The sequence below is a fragment of the Spermophilus citellus genome (assembly GCF_964194105.1).
Source record: "Spermophilus citellus genome assembly, chromosome: 3".
NCBI lineage: Eukaryota > Metazoa > Chordata > Mammalia > Rodentia > Sciuridae > Spermophilus > Spermophilus citellus.
In genome coordinates, this window is record NC_138184.1 from 85,196,647 (window position 1) to 85,219,473 (window position 22,827).

The following is a 22,827-nucleotide window of genomic DNA, read 5'->3' on the forward strand; positions in this document are numbered from 1 at the left end:
GCCTGGGCCTCAGGAGTGGGTCTTAGAAGTCTGCTTTTAAAATTTTCTACTGACAAACTGAACTGAAATGATTTTTATTGGCTCTTTAATAGGAGTTGGAAACAAATCCCTTGCCCCATGATTTCCCGAAAAACAGGAATATAAGTATGCCACCCCCGGGTTGGAGCGGATGGACTATGTGAAGCAGAGCCTGAGCACTGGACCCGGCCAGACACTGCTAGCTCCTCATGCACCAGCTCAAAATTATGTCTAACTTTCAAAATATTGCTGCATTCAACAAATAACTTTTCCTACCTCAGAGAATCTGGCTATAGTTGTTGAATCGGGGCAGACAGTGGTAGTTGTGAAAACCTTCCACTATAAATAGAACCAACACTAACTGCCGGGTAAAGCACTAGCCAACCTATGAGCCAAGTATCCAAGCTAATGAATGCTTATAAAAATATCACCTAATTCTGATTATTCAGATGACACAAGAATCATCTGACCAGATTACATAGGATCTGGGAAATGTGTGGTTCTTTAGGGATTCTTTTGGCAAAGCAGAGTTGCAAACACTGTACAGAACTATACGTATAAGGCAGTGGTGATCGGAAGAGATGGAGACGAGCACTATCTGCTAACCAAAACTTTGGCTTCGTTTTTTCTCTTTCTTCAATGTTACTATCACAACATGAACCACTTTTTAGTTTGCAAAGTATTTCTCACAGGATGTCCCTTGTCCCTCGGTTATGGACGAAATAATGGGGGCTGACTTCTCTCAGTGGTTTTCTCTCTAAATTTAGACAATGCTCTGCCAACTTTAAGTTATGCCAACTCCCGGGGCTTATCCATTTTCAGTGAGAGATGCCACCAGGGCATGATAGGGAATAAACCCCTTCTAGAATGAGTGGTTTTTCCTAATGGATGGACCAAAAGAGGAAAGAGCAACAGAGAGTACGGTATGCAGGCAACAAGGGATTTGCCTGTGTGTGGTGTGCCAGATGGCAAGCTACTGTCACCAGTCTGCAAATAAGTAAAACAGCAAGAGAGACATTGCTGCTATCTCCAAAAAGAAACTGGCTGGGACTGTGAAAAGAGAGGCAGTAGAATATGAACATAGTCTTGTAATTTGTTCTGGGATTGGTCACGATCTTGTAGCCTGAAACACTGTGAAACCTGACTTACTCAAAACAGTTAGGGACTTAAACTCCAGGGCTCCTAGTTCAAGGCTGTGTGCGTGTATTCGCATCTAGAAACTGATCTAGGAATGCACTTGTGATGGGAATACAAGAACACCATTTCAGAACAGCTGCCAGTGTGATTAGAGCAGTAAATTCTATGTTCAATCCATAGTAAATACACCTTTTGGACAGGTGTAGATAATTTCATTACAAAGGCAGGATGGGAGGGAAAACAGCCACTCAAAGTTTCAGTAATTCAATAATTTATTCCTCTAAAAAAGTGTGTAAAAGTATATAGCTCTCATCCACAAGGTATATATGAATGACATTTAAAATGGAGGCCTTTTATTATTGTTTCTTTTTTATCAAAGTCTTTTAGTGTACTGTACCAGCGCTATACTGTAGTCTTTTTTTTTAATGAACTTCACATATTTTTGTATTCTTTCAAATTGTTTGCTATATATAAAAGAAGCTCACTGCAAAATGCTTGAAGGAAAAAAGAAAACAAAAAGAAATTCAGAACTTCCCAGAAATGTACAGCTTTTACATTTAAAAAAGTTTCTGAAATATACATACAAGCATGCTGGACAATCCCACCCTTCTCCCCTCCCCACTGCCCCTTTTTAGTTCAAACCATGGTTAAGAGTTCTGATTTCTGCAGAATTTCCAAAATTAAAAATAAAAAAAAATAAAATAACTTTTCACTCTGTAGCAAATCCAGGGCTTGTACATTTCAGATTAATTCAGTAAAAAAACTCACAAGTAAAATAATGCATATTTAAGGGAAATATTATACAGACTTTTTCACACAGAAGTACATAATAAGATTTTTTTAAAATCTATTGCCATTCATTTATTTTTGCACAAAAACGTATAAATATGTCACCAGCTTTTCTTAACTTAAAAAACTTAAATAAAAGACACCAGATGAAAACTACCCTTTGCTGCCTTTTTAAAATTTTTGTTGGTTTTTTTTTTTTTTGCTTTTTTTTTTCTTTTTCTGCTTAGAATTGGGTTTCTAGGGAAGAAAAGCCCCTGCATTAAAAACAGCCCATTTAAAAAAAAAAAAATTCAAAGTTCTGATGAATTCTGGGAAAAAAAGCAACCCCAAAGTGGTAAAAGATTACAAATATCTACTTTACAATGTGTCTTCTCACCAAGATAATTTTATACAAGTTTACAATCTTCATCATCTTATGCTCTTCAAAAGGCCTTGAGAATTTTCCTTTCTGATTAAGAAAAAATAGCACTGCAATATTTTTAAAGTCAATTTTACACTGTACACATTAGATACAAATGGTTTGATATATCAGATTTTTTTAACCTATACATTGCGAAAGTCGACCCCTCCCCCCTTCAATTGGTGGCACAGAGAACAAAATTATCCATTTACAAGTTATTTCTCTGCTTTCACATTCCCACCACACAACTTTTTTTTAATATAATGTTTTAAACGTTAGATTATTTCAAGAAAAATACTTTTACAAAATCATATCAATTATTACATTTTTTCCTTTTTTTTTTTTTTTTTTTTTTTTTGTTTTTTTGTTAATAACCAGGACATGGAAGTCTCCTGGAAGAACTTTTAAAATCTGCATGATTCTCTCCACAGATGACAAGAGCTCAAGGCCTGGTCAAAGTGGCTCCGGGAGGCCGGTCCATGCCCACTACTGCCCTCAGACAGAAAAACACAGCAACACAAGGGTTAGAAACAGGGTCTCAAAGACAACCCTCTGGGCCTGGAAGGAGGAGTCATAAAATACTTCAATTAGCCATTAATGCTTTAAAAAGGCATTTTTTTTTAAAAAGTCCCACCATGAAGGTTCAACTTCAAGTACTAATTTAATGGTTAAGTTGTAATATTTCTTTGAAATAATATTCCTATGGTCCAGAAAATATTCACCATATTTATAACTGATTTTATGAGCAAACACCTTCCACTGTGATATGTACATGAATGAGTCCCTTTTGCTCTAATGAGAGGAGAGAACTGGCTTTTGATAAGAATTCACTAGAAAATATATTTCCATTGTGACTATATAAAACTAGTTAAGGTACTTGCCTCCACGGCTCTGGACAGAGCTCGACTGCCTTGGTGTGAAAGTGTCATCCTTCACGAAACGCAGGCTGCGCGCTGAGCGTGGCAGAATTCCTAAAACCCAGTGTGTTCTTAACAAGATCTACTGCTGGGTGGTCATGAACACATGACGTTTTAGGCATGGTCTCCCCGATTTGTTTTCACTCTTTTTCCGGCTTCTAGGACAGAGGTATGTAGTCAAAGAATCCTATGGTGGATCTGAGTTGGGTTTCAGCTACTGTACCTGGTCCTCAAGAATCAAAAAGTGAAAAGAAAGTCACAAAAACAAATGACCAAAACAACTTAAAATAAATAAAATGAAGCAGTCTCCAGACCTTTCGAATCTACACACAGGTATGAAGTCAACCAAAGCATTCATGCCAATCTGGATGGGAGCGTTTGGGAGACGGAGACCCCGGTATGAAATCATGTACTTGAGCTGGTTATTTTTAAAAAGTCCCAGAGAATGGAGTTCAGATAACCCACAGGCCATACATCAAAAACAAGAGGATTTCATCCAAAGGGCTCTGTGGCCCTCATTTTTAAACAGAGGCTGAAAACACAGACTCTTGTGCAAAAGGACACTGTCTCTTCTGTTTCCCTCTTAAAAGCCACTGGCAACCACTACTTCCTGTGGACCAGTGGCTGGGGGGGAGGGGGCTGCACACACCACACATTGGCTGAAAGTCACTGTTTATGGAAGTTCCCAGGTCCATGAGAGAAGTGTCAAGGAGTTGCTGTGGTCATGAGCACTGCAGAATGAACATGTGCCTGCTGAGAGCTTCACAGTGCGGGACTGTGGAGACTGGTCTGAAGAAAAGTATGTGGGCTATTTGCAAAGTATAGCAGGTTCCTCAGACCGAGGCTGCGGGAGAAGAAACTGAGCCAGAGAGAACAAGTGCTTTCCAATTAAAGTATATTCATGATGGCATTGTACAACTGAGTGAGCACCACAAAGTGGACGGGAAGGCAGGAAGTACGGTCCTGGGTGGCTGGATTGCACGTGAGCCAGGACAGTGCGTTGTACTGCTCCAAAACAAACCTGCCAAAGAGAAGACATGGGTGAGGGCAGGAGCCAGAAGGAAGGCCAGGCGGCTCTCAAATTGTAACAGCCAGATCCTGGGGCAGAAAGTCTTCAAGCTACTCTTCATCTTGCCCCAGGCGCATTCACATGGTCCTTGACTCATGGTCCCCTCTTCTGCTAGACCTGCACTTTTCCCTATGGTAGCCACTGGCTACAAGTGGCCACTAAGCAGTGAGATGAGCCAAGTCTGAAGTGAAATGTACTATAAGCATAAAATACACAGTTCAAGGACCCAGTAGTTTAAAAAGCATGCAGTGTCTTGTATCAATTACAGATGAATACTTTGGATTTACTGAGTCAAACAGAAATTATTATATAATACAAATTTATTAATATCTTAATTATTTAATTTTAATTATTTAATTATTAAAATTAATGCCACTAAAATTATGATTATACAAATTGCTAAAGACTGTATAAGAGAATTAATACACACTTCTGGGATACAGTTTCTAACTGCAGAATGTATGTTCTAGTCAATTTTATTTATGAAATCCATGTTAGAGAGTCAAAAATTTTTTCAACACAAAGCACTTCTTAATTTCAGACACAAGCTTCTAACTATTCCCATACCCTGAAAACTGACCTCTTCTTCCTCATCATGAAATGCCTCCTGTGAACAGGAAGCAGAGCAGCTGTAATCGCACACAAACTATCTAAGTGGACAAAGTACACTACACTGCCTGTCCCAACATATGGGGGACAGCAGCTCACACTGGGTAACCAGACACTGGTTCACTGCACTACGGGCAGCATCTTCTCCAAGAACATCACAAATTAAAACAACTCTTGTATTCTAAGAGCAAAGGAGCATTATCATTTCAAGCTATGTTGCCTGGGTTGGAATCTACCTTAAAACATCAGATGTGGTCTTGGAGTCCAGAGGGTGTGGAACGCGTTGAGAATTCCTGGCAGGGAGAAGTTCGTCCGACTGTGCTACAGAGATATGGTGATGTAGTGAAGCCTGGAGAAAGAGCAAATATCGTCACCTTCCAGGTCCAGACAACCACAGTGCGGAAGAGGGAGACCCCCACTGCCCAAGCAGGGAGTTTGTAGAAGTGCAGGTTGGTTTATATCTGTGAAATCTAAGCTGCTCAGTAGCCCCCCAGTGTGGTCACAAATAAGTCCATATGTTAGAGGGGAAAACAAAGCAAACTTCCAGGGTTCTTTTTATTGTTTCATCCACCACAGTTTCTTTCTAGAAATAGTCAAACATCCACCAAAAAAAACAGTATAATAAGGTCCCATGTGCCCATATCACAATTGCCACTATTTGTCACTTTTTGAGTTAGAAAATTTCCCCTTGTGTTTATTTTACAAAACCTAAATGTTGTATCATTTTGCCTGCAAATAACTGAGTAGGTGTTTCTAACTGATAAAGCCTTTTTTAATAAAAAAAAGAGTAATATCATACACAGGAAAAATTAACAATGATTCTTTAATATCATCAATACTCAACCCATGCACAATTTTCTCTGATAATCTCAAAAATGTTTCTTTTTTTTTTCCTTTTAATAATGAGCCAACCTATCTCTACATTGCAAATGATTATTAAGTCATGGGCCTCTTAAGGACTTAATCTGTAAAAGGCCCCACAGTCCAGATGTGGCTGGTTTCTATCTTGGTGGTTCTTTATAACATATTCTTCTATTTTCCAGATTTTGCATAAAACATAGTTGGATCCAGAGGGCTCAATCATTTCTGGGACTGGCAGGCAAGTATACTTCATAGCTGGGGCTGTATCCTTATAATCAGATCACATCAAAAGGCATCTAACGTTGGTTGTCTTGCTTGGAGTATTACGCTCACGGGGTCAGGTGGTGAGCCATTATAAAGGTGCACATCAATTTGTCACCTAATGGATTTAGGATGGTTTACTTTATTAAATAACTAAAAAAATATAATATTTAAAGGTAATATATGAATACTTGATTCTTTCCCTTTATTTTCAGTTTTCAAACCAACAAGATGATGCTCTAATAGCTACAAAAGGTGACTACTATATAAATTTTTATTGTTTTGTTTTTCACTACAACTATGAATTCAAGGATTTATTTCAATTTACTACTACTATTATTCTTTCTAATGATCTCACTGTCCTACTCTTGCCTTAGTGATTACACTGCAAGTTGGTTCCTGGGGCCTTTGGTATGACCTTAAAAACGTGTACGGGTGACATGAAGTGCCAGGCACATCTTCAATACTTCTTACTGCAGACCTGCAATCAGTCATTTTTTCAGGGAGCCCTGGCTCTTCTCAATTACAAATAGTATTTGGCACCATAATCCTGACAATAGAGGTGTCCACCGCTGCCACGTGGTCACTGCTTGTAAGCTTTTTCAGTAGACACAGCTAAAAACTCTGCATGCTTTTTTAGACAGGAAAAATAAATAAATAAATCTAGATTCACACTAATAATTTTAATTCAAAATAAAAACATAGATTTTTTTATGTGTAGTTTTTTTTTAATCTTACTTCTTGACTGCATGTTAAACTCATTAGGAAAAGAAAATTGTGTTGTTAAGTTTGTGATTTAACCTCCCGTTGTTTCTTTGTGAGAATATAATCAAGTATGTGTGTGTGCCAAGGTAATCTACAACTTGGGATGATCATGCAGAAGCCGTCCTCATTTTGTTAAGGATAACTGATACCCCACAGCAGGGGTGCACGACAGCTGATCCAATCAGCCGCTTTACTGATGGGAATCTAGGTTCTTTTCTAATCTTTTACATATGTTTTTGTAATTTTTGCCAAAGTATCTTTGGGAAAGATTTGTAGAGGTACAACTGTGGTACCACAAGGGAAATCTGAAGGGCTGCTGCCATTCAGTCTTCACACCAAGGCCTTCTCCCCAAGGTCCCAGAAAGAAATACTGTCAGACCTTTGTTTTCTTGCCAACCTGTGGGCAAGAAGCTGATTTCATTTGTTCTTTCATAGCATCAGCAAATAGGAGATCTTTTGGTTTGGATCCAAAATGTGAGGGGTTTTGTTGTTTTGTTTTGTTTTTAAAAAGCAAACTCTGGCCCTTCTCTAATGAAGAATGTTGACAGTTCATGGCAGGAGGAAGAGGACGACTAGTTACTAATACCTTCACTTGGAGCCATGCAATATGGACCTGGAGAAGGACTGTCAAGCTGAACTACATGTCCCTCCTACCTTTATCCTTCACGTCCCAACAAAGTATACTACTAGGATTAATGTGGATTCATTTCTTTGTGATTATGACGAAAATATCCTTGGAGTAGAAGTGAGATGAGAGAAACAGAACAGAAAAGGACTATGGTGCCTGAGACAGAAATTTCTAATCAAAAGTGAATCTGAGCATGGATCACTCACTCCTCACAAACTTCAAATACAATGCCAAACCCACCTTTAGGAAGAGAGGGCACTGGTTCTGAGCCTGGGGACATGATGACCAAAACCACTGGGGGAGATTCTCAGCTTTGGCAGTTGACACAAAATACCCAAGGGCCAAGGGCTGCTGCTTGAGCTCCTCTGGTGCCTCTCTCGAGAGAAGACGCTCACCCTGGCTCTGAAAAACAACATTCCAAAAGCACAGTCAGCATTTGTCATGAAGTTTAAAAAAAAAATCAAGTTTCATCAATTCACTCCAGACACTGTGGTGACTAATCCCTGCCTAGTGGTATCTCACACAAAACCCCCTGATGACTGAGACAGGTAAACAGGGAAGGCACCGTCTCTGTGGCACAGCAGTCAACCGACAAGAACTACAGTTCAGCAGAAGGTGCCAGCAAACTGTGATCATCAGTCAAGTAAGCCCAGATTTACTTGCTCTGGCTTTTTTCCCCCCCTACAAAATGCAGAATCTGCTCCATGGAATTATTATGCAACAAATTGAAACGGAAGGACTGCAGCCTCTGCCAGCTGAGCTCGGCTCTGCGTCCATGGGCTCTTTTTACCAGAAACCACAAAAAATGTAGGCGAGCACTTGACCACGCAGCTCCACAAACCTCCAACAGGACAATGGCAACAAACCAGAGTCTACATGGCAGCGAGAGCACTGGCTGCCCACCGTGAGACGCTCTCATGGGAAAGCTGTGTTGTAATTTGTAGTAACATGTAGGCATAGTGAGCTCTGTGAGAGGCTCACTATGCCTTTCTGTAGCCAATGTCCTCATCACCTTTAATTCTTTCAGCCAGCTTTAGGAACTGAAACTGTGCCTCTAGTGCAAGCAATTTTAGGGTAATAAATTTGTTCTGAGGTAGGAAGAGATCCTTCATCATCAAATTGTATCAATTCTGAGTGGGTTAAAAAATAAAAACTTACTGCCACCTTGAACACATGCTTTCCTATTGTGATGTCTTCATTGGTTATCAAAGAGTATTTACTGGTTTAGAAAAAGGGAAAGCTAAAAGCCTCATGGAGGTCAGCTGGCTGCAGGAGCTTAGAACTGAAAAAGGCCACCTGACTAGCTTCAGAACTATGCTGTTTAAACCGACATTCAGTTAAAGACTTTAGGGCTTGACGCTCCAACAAATGAGAAAAATACAACACATGTCCGTTTCTTACAAAAGAAATATCACGTTTCAATGATTAGTTGTTTGCTATTGGATAAAATGAATGACAACGCGTATGGAAAGCAGATGCTATTATTTCCGCCTCACAGATGAGGTAACTAAGACTAAGAGAGGCAGAGCAGGCTTGCCCAAGACCACAGGGCAGGTATCAGTAGAGCCGCAGCACAGAGCTGTCTTCTCCAGACTCAGGGTCCGTATTCTGAGCTGCCAGGTCGCCTGCCTCCAAAATTTGCAGAAATCCTCATTTAAAATCATCCAGTATAAATTTTGTGTTTAGAGTTCTTATTACAAGAATCTTCTGTGAACAAGCGAGTTGTTTTTAACTGGCAAGTAACTAACTACAAAGAAAATAAAGACATTTAAAAATTGCTTCCTTCCAGGAGAGGTTAGAGGGACAGATAGTAACATAGGGACACTGAGGTGTCCTTCCCTGGTTTCACCTGCTCTGCAACTAAACTGAGCTTTAAATCCTCATCATTCTCTTAACCATCCTTCAATGATTTCAGTGTTGGCAACACAAGTTTCACCTGACAGAAACCTAATTCCTTTAAGTCCATTTTTCTGTCTTAAAAAAATGAGCTGGGCTGCTTATACTTGTTCAGCCTAAGATATTAAACATGGCTATTTTTCTTAATCTCATAGCATTTTAAATTAAAAATACAGTATAGTGATGAGGCATGAACCATTTAGATGTGAAACAAAGTGAACACGAGCTAACAGAACCTTTTACTTTTGAACATTGTAACCTTCACCTTTTGAACTTAATTGTCAATCTGCCTCCAAGAGTCCTGGGATATTGAAGATGAAATTAGCTGCAAGTTTGGTTTTGTCCTTAATACTATGGCATTAACCTGGACATTTCTGTAAAATCAGCCTCCTGGTGGCTCCTGCCACCCCTGCAGGTTAACTACAGATAAGAGCAAGACAGATAGGCTCCTTGCAAAATAAGCAACCATTAATAATGTGCTCCTCAATGAACATTTAACTGTGGGTGTTAAATAAACAGGGCTGTGTCCTCTTGAAAGTCACTATTTTGAGAGAAAAGTAAAAATACTTTTAAAATAAGAGAGAAGTAGCAAGTAAACAAAACTATTTTTTTTCTAAGACACAACTACCTAAAATCCCCACTTTGGGCTGGGGCTGTAGCTCAGTAGTAGAGTGCTGCTTGGCCTGGTTTCATCTCCATCACCCTAAGAACAAAATGAAACCTACACAAACCCACAAAAACATCCTGCATCTGCAGTAGGACCATTCTTTTTACAAAATTATGCATCATAAACAATACATTTCTTTCAAATTCCTGCTTTCTATGCAAAATAGAACTAGAGAGCTATTTTCCCACTCTTATTTCTCTGGCAGAGAGCTAGACCATCAGGAAGAAAGGTATACATAGTAAAAGGATGATCATATGACACAAAGATTATTCTCCTGAGGGTTCAGGTAATTTAAACAACCTCCTTCCAAACGCCCTTACCCGACTGTGCTGGAAGTGAGAGCCCACACCAATTCCAGAAGGAGAGCCTGGGGAGGGAACTGGGGAGGAGTTGGGAGAGGAATGGAGGTTCCCAGTCATTAATATGCCAATGTCATTGTCCATATCATCTGGGAATGGAAGGTCAACAAACATATCATCTAGAGGAGAAGAAGGAAAAAATATAAAAATTAAAAAGATGCCATATCCCCAACTTAACCAACATCATGTTTTATGAACCTATGATTAATGGCCACATGTCATTAACACATTACTAAGAGCTAATGAGTGCATGCCTGGTGCTGCAAATGGTGGTTTCATTCTGTTCTCCCCAGTGACCTCATGACATGGAGTTATTAACAAAATAGAGGAAAAAAGCACACAAAGCCCCACAACTCTGTGTAGCCTCCAAAGGTACATGAAAATATAGTAAAACAGTTAAAGAAGCAATTTAATTATTACAGTTAAAGTTGGCATCATTAAGAACACAGTAAACTACCATCTATGCATCTAATTAGCAGCCAAAACACTGAAGGCTGAATGAATGCACATTCACAGGTGCGAACTTGCCCGGAAACAGGAGGAGGCATCCTCCAAGAGCAGATCAAAGCACCAGGCTTTCATTAAGAAATTCCCTCCCACATCGTAAAAGTAAGGTGCACTCAAAGCAAAAAAAAAAAAAAAAAAAAAAAAAAAAATTGGAAAGTGTAAAAAGGAAAAAAACAATTACCCATAACCCAAACAGCATGAAGATTTTTGTTATGATCTTTACCTTTTTTTCATGTTTTGTTATTTTATTGTGATCATGCTACATATAAAATCTGATATCCTTCCTTATCCCCCATTTAACATGAGTAAATGCTGCCACCTATTAAAAAACAACTCTTTAAAAATTGTACAAATTAATGCTTAATACTGAGCATTTCACAGTTTAAAAATAGATTTTAACAAATGCTATAATAGATATTCAAACCAAAAGCAATCCCTTAAGACTAATCAAATTAGATTCCCAAGGACTAGAGGAAGGAAGGCACTACCTTCATATTGCCTTGTACTTCAACATTTAAAAGCAGATCAACAAATATTTATTTAAAGAATGGCACCACGTGCAAGGCATTATCAGGCAATTATTTTTGCCTTTAATGAAAAACAGAGGAAAATTAATTACCCAACTGAGGAAAAGTCTTTATTTGGTCTTAATAATAATGGGGACAAATTAAAGCTCTAAAACCAAAAAGATCCTCAACCCTCCAATCCTAGTACTATTTCATGTGTTCTTCACTACACCACAGAACTACCTGCAGCAGCACGGTAGCTCCATATTCTAATTCTGTGCCCTGTTGATAGAAGGGTCTCTAACTGGTTACAAAGAGACCTCCACTCACCATTGTTAGGGCTGAACCCATCCTCGTTGGGATAGTTTGCTGGAGCCACCTGGATGGTTGATGATGTTGGGAACACCAAGATGTGTGTACAAGATGCATCTTGAGGGGTATTCAGCTGAGAAGACTGCATGTTCAGTGCAGTACTTCGGCCAAAAACAGAGCCCATTGTGACAGCATCTTAAAAAAAAAAAAAAAGAATATCAGAGTTCCCCTCAGCAGCAGTGAACATCCCTGGAATGAGGTTCTCAGAGGGCCTGAAGGGGAGTGGTTCCAGTTTAGTGCAAATATTGTGGTGGATACACATTTAGAGTTGGGCCCAATTGTTAAAATATTTTCAAAGAATTTAATACAGAGCACACAGCTATCACACACCCACCTCATTTAACACTGAAAATTTTAAGATAAAACTGGATTGAGTCCAGCTAATATTTTTTAAAATTACTTATGTAGTATTTCTAATAATATAAATCTCCAGTTTTTCTTCTCCTATGGTTGCTCACAATAAAGTATGTCTCCTAAATGATAACAATCCCATAAAAATGGTACCATTTAAGTAAGAAATGTTGTAAGTAACAGACACCGAATGCTTGCTTACCACATGCCAACTTTTATAGTAACCTCGATGTACTATTACCCCCATTTTATAGACAAGGACAGAAGCACAATGAAGTTATGTCACTTCTCAAGTGGTGCAGGCAACAGAGGTAACTGGGGGTGGGCAATAGTCCTTAATCATGGCTCTAAGAGCTCTCCCTCAGATCCAGACTTTCACCTCTCCCCCAAATTGTGGTCAGCAAAGACAATAAAAATCACAAACCATTCCCCTTGGAAGAGATCAAATGGTTTCCATGACTGAGCTCAAAGTGCAATATTCTCTTACAGAGATATAATAATAGTGAGATATTCTACACGTGCCTGTGATTTAAGTTTGAATGAACCGAACTGATGTAAAACCTAATTAATGAAACTGACAAGAGGAAATTTACCTGGCATCACTACAAAGGACCCCTGGGGCTCCATGGCAACCAGGCAGGCACTAAGGATAGAAGGAGAGTCTGCGGCAGAGATTCCACACATCCGGCACACATCCTTGAGCTGTTTGCTGATTGTCTGTAGTGAACATTCTCCAAGGAGGATACTCCAATCTGAAGTCAAATATCATAGTTATAATACAGTCTTCATAAATACACACTGGTATGAGGTCTGAACTTTTTGGCAATATTATTTGGAAATTGAATTTCCATGACTGGTCCCTAAAGGGAACATGTCTCTCCATATTTCCTTCCATTTTCAGTTCTTCTCCTTACCTCCTTACTACAAAGAAAATGTTACTTGAGTTCTATTATACCTCATTAACTCAGAAACAAAGGTCTACTATACTGGAGGCTGAAGTCATGTCTGAAATGACCCTTGAGAGTCCCATAAAGACCGTGGTAGATTTAGACACTTATAATGCCTTCTGATGATGAAGTTAGTGTTAAGATTGTTCTAGCCCTTCTCCTCCTTTCCCCCAGTTTATCAGTACTTTTCTTTGGATGACAGCAAAGCTGGGGGAGCCTCACTTCTGTTTACTACCCGAGGTTGGTTATTACTTCCGCAAAAGGCAAGCAGCAGCAGAAACTAAGTGAACCTTTTTTTAAAACATCCAAAGGACCTCACAAACAACTTGTGAGAGTGCAGTTCTCCAGTGGTGCCACAGTGATAGTTAAAACTGAAAGCTGGAAGCACGACTTGTGACATTTGTGTACTGCTTCTGAACAAAAGCATTGTGTTCAATCAGAACACTCTTGCAGGTATGTTACTCTGGGAGGTGAAAGTCACTTGGTCCTCTCTTTTGACCTCTACAATACCCATGAGCTATGCACTACTCTTGTGTAGCAAACTGCTGTCACGTCACAGCCCACTGATCAAATGCCACTTCACTGCAGGCTTCTCAACTGTATGTTTTTTTTTTCAGAAAAGCTGAATAGAAAAATGTTTTCATATTCCTAAGGAACCTCAATCTGAAGTGGGTGAAATAAAGGTGTCCAGGAACATGAAGAATGTATGTTTTAAAACTGTCCGAAATCAGACAGGTGTGAGCTTTGCATCTCAAACCAAACAAGAAGGTAAAGGTAGGGTGAAAGCTTCATCACAAGCACTCTGGAGATAATAGAAATTGATAAAGCGGAATCAAAAGTCCAAAAGCTGCAATCTGACAGTGCCACAGAAATGGAGGGAGATGGATCCACAAAGGAGGGAGACAGAGATGAATAAACAGATCTGCACGTGGGGTTCACCGGTGTTTCTGTTACTGAGAGTGTGATTTCTATCAGTCTTTGGATGGGCTCCTCTAGTCACTTATGCCCCTCTCCTCTAAGAGAGAAGAAACAAGAGTGTGCCTCCTTTGAAAATCACGCCAGGGACAGAGATGGCCTTAATCATTTTCCAAAACACCAAGTGACTAGACTACATTCTTATCCCCACTTTTTCTTTTCTATTATATGCTAACCTTCCCCAAGGATTAAGAATAGCTCAAAGCCTTTAAGAAATAAGATTAACTAAAAAGCAGAGTACGGGGGAAGATAGGAAACCTGACAGAAATGAAATGATGAATCCCTGAATGTATTAACCTTCAGGCTATTGATATTAGATTCATTATGATATTCCTTAACAAATGAAAAAGGTATATTTCCTTTTGGTCTATAGTTTCACAATATTACTAAAATAACTTCATGTGTAATAGATGCTTAAGAATAATACATATTATGCAATATTTGTATAAACTTACATAAATCCTGAAAATTAACTTCAAATACAATGTTCATTGTAGTCAATGAGTTACACTTAGGTATTCCCTACAATGTAAGTTCTACCTATATCAGTGGTGTTTTATTTCAGGGATCCACGAATATCTGAAATCAATTTCCTGTAAAGAAACATCTTAGACGATTAATGCAGGGGTCAGGATACTATGGTCTGCAGGTCAAATCCTGCCACTACCTATTTTTGTAAATAAAGTTTTATCAACACAGTCACCTCCATTAATGTAGGCATTTTCTATGGCTGCTTTGATTTTACAACAGCAGAGCTGAGCAGCTGCAACAGTGACCATCTCACCTACAAAGTGCAAAATGTTTATTCTGACCCTTGACCAAGAAACTCTGCTGGCTCTAATGTACTTGCATGCAGGAAACCACTAAGCTAATTTGTGATGTAAGTTTTGCTTTGGTGCAGTCTTTAGAAAAAAATTTCTATCAATATGCATGTACAAAACTTCTTATAAATGTGTCATTAATTAATAAGGTTTTAAAGTATCTGTCGAGGCCTATTGTATTACTCCTGTAAACACTATGTAAGTAGCTACACAAATGAGGACAGTGCGTGAGCTCGGCTTGTGCCAGGCAAGGCAGCTGCTAGGGGTTGGTTGTGCATTAGGCAAAGTTACTTTTAGTACTTCTTGACTGTTATGCTTATAATAAGGAATACAAGCAGAGGAAGATGTATTGGGGATACAACTAAAAAAGAAAAATCTGTTCTTTTTACCTTCCAGACTGAAAAATACCAGGCGCTGGCACTGGAAATAAAGACCTGCTCCTACTTGCTACTCTATGTCTTCCTGAAACAGGATTTTCTTGCTAATATGTCGCCAAAACAAACTAGAGAAACACAAAAATCACCATCTTCAGCCACCAAACAGATAAACTGAAGGAAATTTTTATATATGATTTCAACAATCACCTTTAATCTGATAGAAGATCTCTGATCTTTAAAATTGACTTGTTCATCTCGCTGCCTCAGTATATAAATTAATGTTAGAAATTTAGATTTACTGAGCACATGACTTTTATACTATAATATAATAATAAGTTATAATAACTCACCTTTTCTGTTTTATACTTGAAATTTTATTTGGAGAAATAATTTTGCTACTAAAGAAAAGTTTAAGGGCTGGGCTTGTGGCTCAGTGGTAGAGCACTTGCCTTGCAAGTGTGAGGCACTGGGTTCGATCCTAGTACCACGTAAAAACAAAGACATTGAGTCCATATACAACTAAAAATATATTTTAAAAAAAGAATTTAAAAACATGATACTTATACATGTAAAACAACCAAAAATATAATGTTTTAGTCTTACTACCAGCTTTAAATTTTTTCCTTTTTGCTTAGTTACTAGCATCTGCTCAGCCCTTTCCGGTTTCTACATCCTGCTTCAGGAATTTCTCACCTTTAAGCTCCCCATGGCCAAGGCGCCCAAGTCTTCCAATCACAACTCTCCAGGGCAGCGATGTCATTTGCACAATGCCTATGCACCATTCCCACAGTTTCTGCAGTCCAATCTTACGTGCAGATACTTTACTCTTCCGTGACCTAAGAAAGAAAGAAAGAAAGAAAGAAAGAAAGAAAGAAAGAAAGAAAGAAAGAAAGAAAGAAGAGGTCCCTGCATAAGTCAAAGTTACCACTTAATGAGACACACGCTGTAAAATTCCAAAGGACATATCCATGCTGTTTCCATTGCATTTAGATAGGAAAATGAGCTCAAGTCACATCACAGCATTACTTTACACACAACACAGACACCGAGGCCTCTCACCTGTTTGGTAAAGCAATATTCACAACGCAGGTCTCTAATAACTCCCCATGGAGGTCAGTGCAGGAAGCCAAGAGCCACCGCTGGTCATGGGATAGACAATAGCCCACAAAGAGCACATTGTACTTCTGGCTGGCCTCACCAAAGTTCTCTCCCAGCTCTGTCTGCTTTGATTTGTCTTTGATTGGGGCCAATATAAAGGGAGGGGAGTAAAGCTGGATTGGGCTGGGCCGCTGAAATCAAGATCAAAATCAGTTTCAATACAAAGTCACCCAATGTAATGTTTACAACAAAACCCAGAATAAGACTGAGGGAAACCAACAGGGACAAATGGTGATGATTACAGACTGTTTCCCACCCCTGCTCCAGTACTACACATGTAAACAGTAATATTCACATAGATGACAAAAAGACTGTTTAAATGATATAAGGTAGAAACCCAACCAACCTAATATTTTCTTATTAAAAGAAATGACTATTTTGGAAAGTACACTGGACTAATTTCATTAGTTATTAGGAAAGTGAAAATTGAAACCACAATGAGATAACCCTACATACATCAGCCAGAATGTTTGAATAAAAAAGGCAGAAAATACCATATTTGGTGAGAATGCAGAGCTTTTACACATTGTCCCTCTGTGACTCAACAAAGGCATATATGTGTCTCCCAAGAACAGGTGTCATAATATTCCTAACAGTATTAATCATAATAGCTCCAAGTTGAAAACAACCTAAATACCCATCAACAGTAAAATGGATGACAAATTGTGTTAGAGTCACATAATCAGAATATTAAACAGCAAAGATAATGAAAAAAACACAATAAAAAACAACAAAAATGGATGAATCTCAACACTGAGTGCAGGAAGCCAGACACAAAAGAATATAAACTGTATGAATCAATTTATGTAAGATCAAAAACAGTCCATGTTGGTAGAAGTCAGAATAGTACCATCAGTGACTACAAAGGGACACTAAGGAGCTTCTGTTGCTGGTTACGCTTTTGTTTCATGTGCTTGTTATGTGACATTTGTTTACTGGAAATTCACCAAGCAGAAGTATACATATATTTTAATAAAAGGCATATGTGTGAAAAGGAAATTTTAGAAATCCAAAACATTAGCTGTTTCCTAAGACAAATATTTTAGAAAACTAGACAAAATGTAATTGACATTGTTTTTTTAACAGTTATCATATACACATTGCTATTTAATAAATTGCAACAGGAGTAAGAAAATGTTTATAAAGGACCAGATAGTGAAGATTATTTTTTAGGGGTCTCTGTCATATACTCTTGTCTTTTTATAAATGGAAAAATAATTTTTACCTGGTTTGTTATACAAGTACAGGGGTAGGCCAGATCTGACCCACAGCCATAGTTACCGATTCCTGAACTGTCAGCAGGAGGCACAGTAGTTAACAGAAAAACACGATTTTAAAGATAAAGGAGGCTTTAGAAATAATCTAATCCAAAGTATTCGTTTTAGGGTTCAAAACTCAGGCTAAGAGATATTCAATGATTTCCTCAAAGTTGTAAAGCCAACCCACCACTATTCCATTCACTTTCTATATGACCCAGAAATTGGACTCTAACATACTTATCAAAAGAACTGAAAACACACGTCCACACAAAATCTTTGTACAAAAGTTTGTGACAGCATTATTCACAATAGTCAAAAAGTGGAAACAACCCAAATGTCTACCAGCTAATGGACAGATAAATAAAATATGGTATAACCATCCCATGGAATATTATTTAACCATGAAATGATTCATGCTATAACATGGAGCTTTATAAAAACTATGCTAAATGAAAGAGGCCAGATATTTTAAAAATCACATATTATATGATTTCATTTATACGAAATGTCCAGAACAGGCACTCAAGAGAGACAGAGGTAGATTAGTGACTGCCAGGAGCTGAGGGGAGGGAAAAGAGGGATGATTGTGAGGAGTAGAATTTTCTTCAGGATTGACAAAAATGTTCTAAAAATCAGAAGAAGTGATGGCTGTATAAATTTGTGATTATATTAAAATCACTGAACTACACAATTTAAAAGGTGAATTATCTCCATAAAGCTGTTATTAAAAATAAAAGGTCCAAGTGAGGTTGTTTGAAAGTCTGACATAAAACAAAAGGTTAAATGTCAAGTATTTTAGCTGCAATAGACAGCTTGTGGTAAATAATTAGGTAAAATATGATTCCCAAACAGTGTTTTAAGATACTATATATCTCATTGTTATTATTATTTTTAATATTTTTAGTTATACATGAACACAATATCTTTATTTTGTTTATTCGTTTTTATGTGGTGCTGAGGATCGAACCCAATGCCTCATATGCGCGAGGCAAGCGCTCTGCCACTGAGCCACAGCCCAGCCCATAAGATACTATATATATATCTTAATTGATAGTTACTACATATATTTATCTTGTGAATTCTAAAACATGTAGACAACATGTGATGATCAGGCCAGAGTAACTGGTACATCCATCACCTCAAACTGTTACTTTGTGTTGAGAACATTCAGAATCCTCTCTACTAGTACCAAATTGTTTTTATGATGCTAAATATTACATAAGAAAATGAAAGTGATACTAGCCCTAGTATTAAAACTTGCATATAAATACTGAAGTACACTCTTTCTTACGTGACAAGGTGCTTACATGTGCTGCCCCAGGGAATCAGCACTGCATGCAGCAGGGGCCTGGCTGTTCCCTTCACTGCTGCCCCCTGTCTTGGCAGGAAGGCAGCACCTGGCACAGAGCAGATGCTCAATGGCTGAAGCGAGGGAAGCACAGTGCTTCATCCAGACAGGCCACCAACTGACCAACTGACCATGACTCACATACAGGAATTCACACACCTTGGCAAACATTCAGAAAATGCAGTGCTTCTGTTTTTAAAATAAAATAGACTTATTTCAAATAAAATAGACTTATTTCTCTTTTCCCACTGAAAGGAATGGGGGGAGGCTTGTTACTTGAAGTCTTTTTGCCACTTATTTTAAACTAAGCCTCACTTTGTCTCAAGAGCCCCTGATGATGTTCTGATAAAGTATATTATAATCTTTAAAAATGTTATATGATGCCTTGGGATATATTAATAGTAGGCTGCCTGCCTTTCTTTAATCTCCACTACAGAATACACAACACTATTAGTTATTACTTGACCTGTGATCACTTCTCAAAGCATCAAGAAATGACTGCATCTGAATTTTTTACCTCCACAAGGAGGTAAAGAACAGAAAGATCCCGCATTTATAAAGAAAAACAGCAATTCATAATTTCAGGAGACAAAGAAACAAAGATAAAGTTTTAAATTCTCGAAAAAGCTAATAGAATAGATGAACTGCTCACAAAAATGAAAAATTCAAACTCCAAGACTAAACTAAACTGAAAATGCCAAAAATAGAAACTGTATTTAACACCAGACTGAATGTAGGTCATCAGCTGAGCAGCTTTCTCCCCTGGGACTACACTGACCTGAACCAAGTTCCAATACAGTATTAACTACTTGAATCATTTCTCATTTCCAAGCTTTAGCATCCTGTGCAGTTTTCCAGAAACATGTTTTTAAAAAGGTCTCTTAAGGCAAAGAGGTTTTTATTGGCTTTTATTAATGAGTTTTCTTTCATGCCATGAGGTTGTGGGAATTGGTTTTTAAAGCTTTGATAAAGCTAAACACTGCCTTAGACACACATTTTCAAGATAAAGAATGAGAAAAACAAGGGGAGCATAAGATTTTTGTTTAAGAGATATTTTGGCTGGGTGTGGTGGTGGACATCTGTAACCCTAGCTACTCAGAAGGCTGAGGCAGAAAGATTTCAAGTTTGAGGCAGCCCTGGGCAACTCAGCAAAATCTTGCCTCAAAAAAAAAAAAAAAGACATATTTGGCTTTATATTTTAAAATTCCCTTAAAGGTATGTTATCTATGGGATGTAGACCCAAAAAGATGCGAGGGAAAAGCATTCATTTCTACCCAACAGCACAAGATGAGGAATGATAAAGTTGGGGACTCTGGGAGAGCACATCTCAGAAAGTGAGGTGCTCTCACACAGTGGACACACAGATCACTGCTGCCTCAGACATGAGTCAGATCAAAGGCGAGCAGAGAATCTGTAACATAAGACAGTTTAGTGAGAACAATAAGAAACAAAATAAATTTAGGAAATTTGAACATTAGTACCTAAAAGTGATAAGTATATTATTGCCTTAGATCTTAAGTGAAACAAAAAAGAGCTTGCTTATCTCTTCTCTCAAAATAATTTTAAAGTTCAGAGCAGTATTTGTTTAACTTAACAATTAAAGAAACCTATCAACTCTTATATAAAGGTAGAAGACCAACCAAGCAACCAACAAATCTGTGCGTCAGATAAGACATCCTCCTGGTTTGCATTTTTAGTACAAAAGCATTCTTTTTGCAAATTTCTGCCCTCCAATACTCACCTCAGGGTTCTTGAGGGTCATCTCAATGCTGGCTGCAGGCCCAAATCCTGTGAGGGATTTAATGTGGATCTGTGTAGGCAGAGGTCGCCTGCACTGGCAGTACACTGAAAATGCCATGGACTTCAAGTATTGAATGTAGAAAACTTGTTCATCCTTCACTGTCTGCAGCATGTACTGGCAAGGCACAATCTAAAACACAAACCAACCAACCCCAGGAGATTTACTATGTTTACAAGGCAGCTGAAAAGTGAAGTGGCATGAATTTATTCCTTGATGTGGGGGAGGGACCTTGGCTTTAAACAATGTAAATGTCAACCATAAGACGATTAAATTCTAATTTCTTCCAGTGGCATAAAGTCTTACGTGACATGTAGGATTTTTTATAACATAATGTTACAAGCAGCAAATTATGTTGGCCAAGACATACTTTCACTTTGAAATTACCCTACTCCTACTTTTGGTATAAATTTTTGATATGCTATTGCCATGGTTCCAAAATTTTAAAACTTGCATTTTATTATTTTTCTCATTTGTATAATGTATACACATAGCATGCATGGCATCTTTGGAGTTACTGCTTAATCATGTGTGAATGATGCTGAAACAATGAACAATTATCAACCTTCTATTTTGAGCACCTAAATTTCAATCTTTTAATTCTATAGGATAACTTTCATTTTATGTGACAATAAAACAAAACCCAAAAGGAACAAATAAAAAATTTAAAAACAAAACCAATGCTGGGTGCGGTGGCACACACCTGTAATCCCAACAACTTGGTACTGAGGTAGAAGGATCACAAGTTTGAGACCAGCCTCAGCAATTTGGCGAGGCCCTAAGAAACTTTGCAAGACCCTATCAAAAAATAAAAAATGTGGAGATGTGGCTCAGAGGTAGACCATCAGTAGGTTCAATCCTCAGTAACATCACTACTACCACCAACAAAACAAAATAAAACAAAACAAAACAAACCCAATACACCCTAGGTCTCATTTTTCATCCATATAAATTATTTTTTACAAAATTATTTCACTATAAAACTAGCAAAGATGTAGTGAAAAGAAACATGCTTATTTACTTCTAAAAGAAAGGTAAATAAGTTTTGGCGAAAGGAATCTGACAACATTTCTCATCATCTACAGCTAAGAATCCACCTTAAAAAAATGACCTAAAAATGTAAAAAGGGTGGGGGAAGATAAGACACAAACATGTTTACTTGGCTTTGTTTATAAATAAAAAAGCAGAGATAAAGGTCTATCTACATAGGAATAGTTAAACATGGAAAATATGTAGTCATTAAAAACAGGGGAGGCTCGGGTGGGCTCGGTAGTACAGCTCTTGCCTAGCATGCTCAAGGCCCTTCTATCCCCAACATGGCAAAAAGAAAAGGTTACTGGTGTAAATTGTAGGGAACATGGAAAAATATTCATGAGTAATGCCTAGAAAAAGATTAAAAATTATATTAAAACCAGAATCTCAACCTTGTAAAAATGTAGGGGAAAAGCTAAAAGACAAAAATAAATAATGATGGTTTTATCCAAAAGGTAAAAATTATGAATATTTTTCCTTTCATACTTTCATATACTATCAAATTTTTTAAATCATAAATTTAATTTCATAAAAACAACATATGTAAAGAATAAACTTGCAGACAATAACCTGGAGAATGAAAGAATTTCTCATATGCTCAGGTAAATTATCCAGCATTTCTGTGTAGCAGCGCATCAAGCTCAAGAGCCAGAAGTTTCCAGAAGTGGAGTCTTCCTCTGCAGTGTAGGTGAATGGGTCCACCATGTAAATCACAACAGCAGGAGGGTAGGCTTGGCTGTCTGCAGAGTCAGGCTCCGTGGGAATTCCTATTCTCTCCCTTTCTGTAACACTGGAGAGAAAGTCACTTGTGAGGTATATGAAACAAGCCAATTGTAGAGCACACTGACTCTGTGGACAATGACTATAGGCCGAAGGTATGAATATGTGTGCATCATATACCAGGAGCAGGCAAATCAAGCCACTAGCATCAAGGACAGATGGAAATGGCAATAGTGATCAACATCATTAATCCAAAACTTTAGCATGATGCTCAAAAAGT

General features: G+C 38.1%; 1 protein-coding gene across 2 annotated transcripts in view; it reads right to left on the reverse strand.

Moving 5' to 3' along the window:
* Positions 1-1,409: 1,409 nt before the first annotated feature.
* MED13L (mediator complex subunit 13L) overlaps positions 1,410-22,827 on the reverse strand; it is a 303,689-nt gene continuing 282,271 nt past the window's right edge. For both annotated transcript variants that reach the window (XM_081284952.1, XM_081284951.1), the window contains exons 22-31: positions 22,398-22,617; positions 20,739-20,927; positions 16,292-16,521; positions 15,926-16,068; positions 12,706-12,864; positions 11,720-11,896; positions 10,338-10,495; positions 7,695-7,856; positions 5,176-5,288; positions 1,410-4,282 (exon numbers count right to left, since the gene is read on the reverse strand). In XM_081284952.1, coding sequence (XP_081141078.1) covers positions 4,150-4,282; positions 5,176-5,288; positions 7,695-7,856; positions 10,338-10,495; positions 11,720-11,896; positions 12,706-12,864; positions 15,926-16,068; positions 16,292-16,521; positions 20,739-20,927; positions 22,398-22,617 — 1,684 coding nt within the window. In that variant the 3' untranslated portion in view covers positions 1,410-4,149. The remainder of the gene's footprint in view (positions 4,283-5,175; positions 5,289-7,694; positions 7,857-10,337; positions 10,496-11,719; positions 11,897-12,705; positions 12,865-15,925; positions 16,069-16,291; positions 16,522-20,738; positions 20,928-22,397; positions 22,618-22,827) is intronic.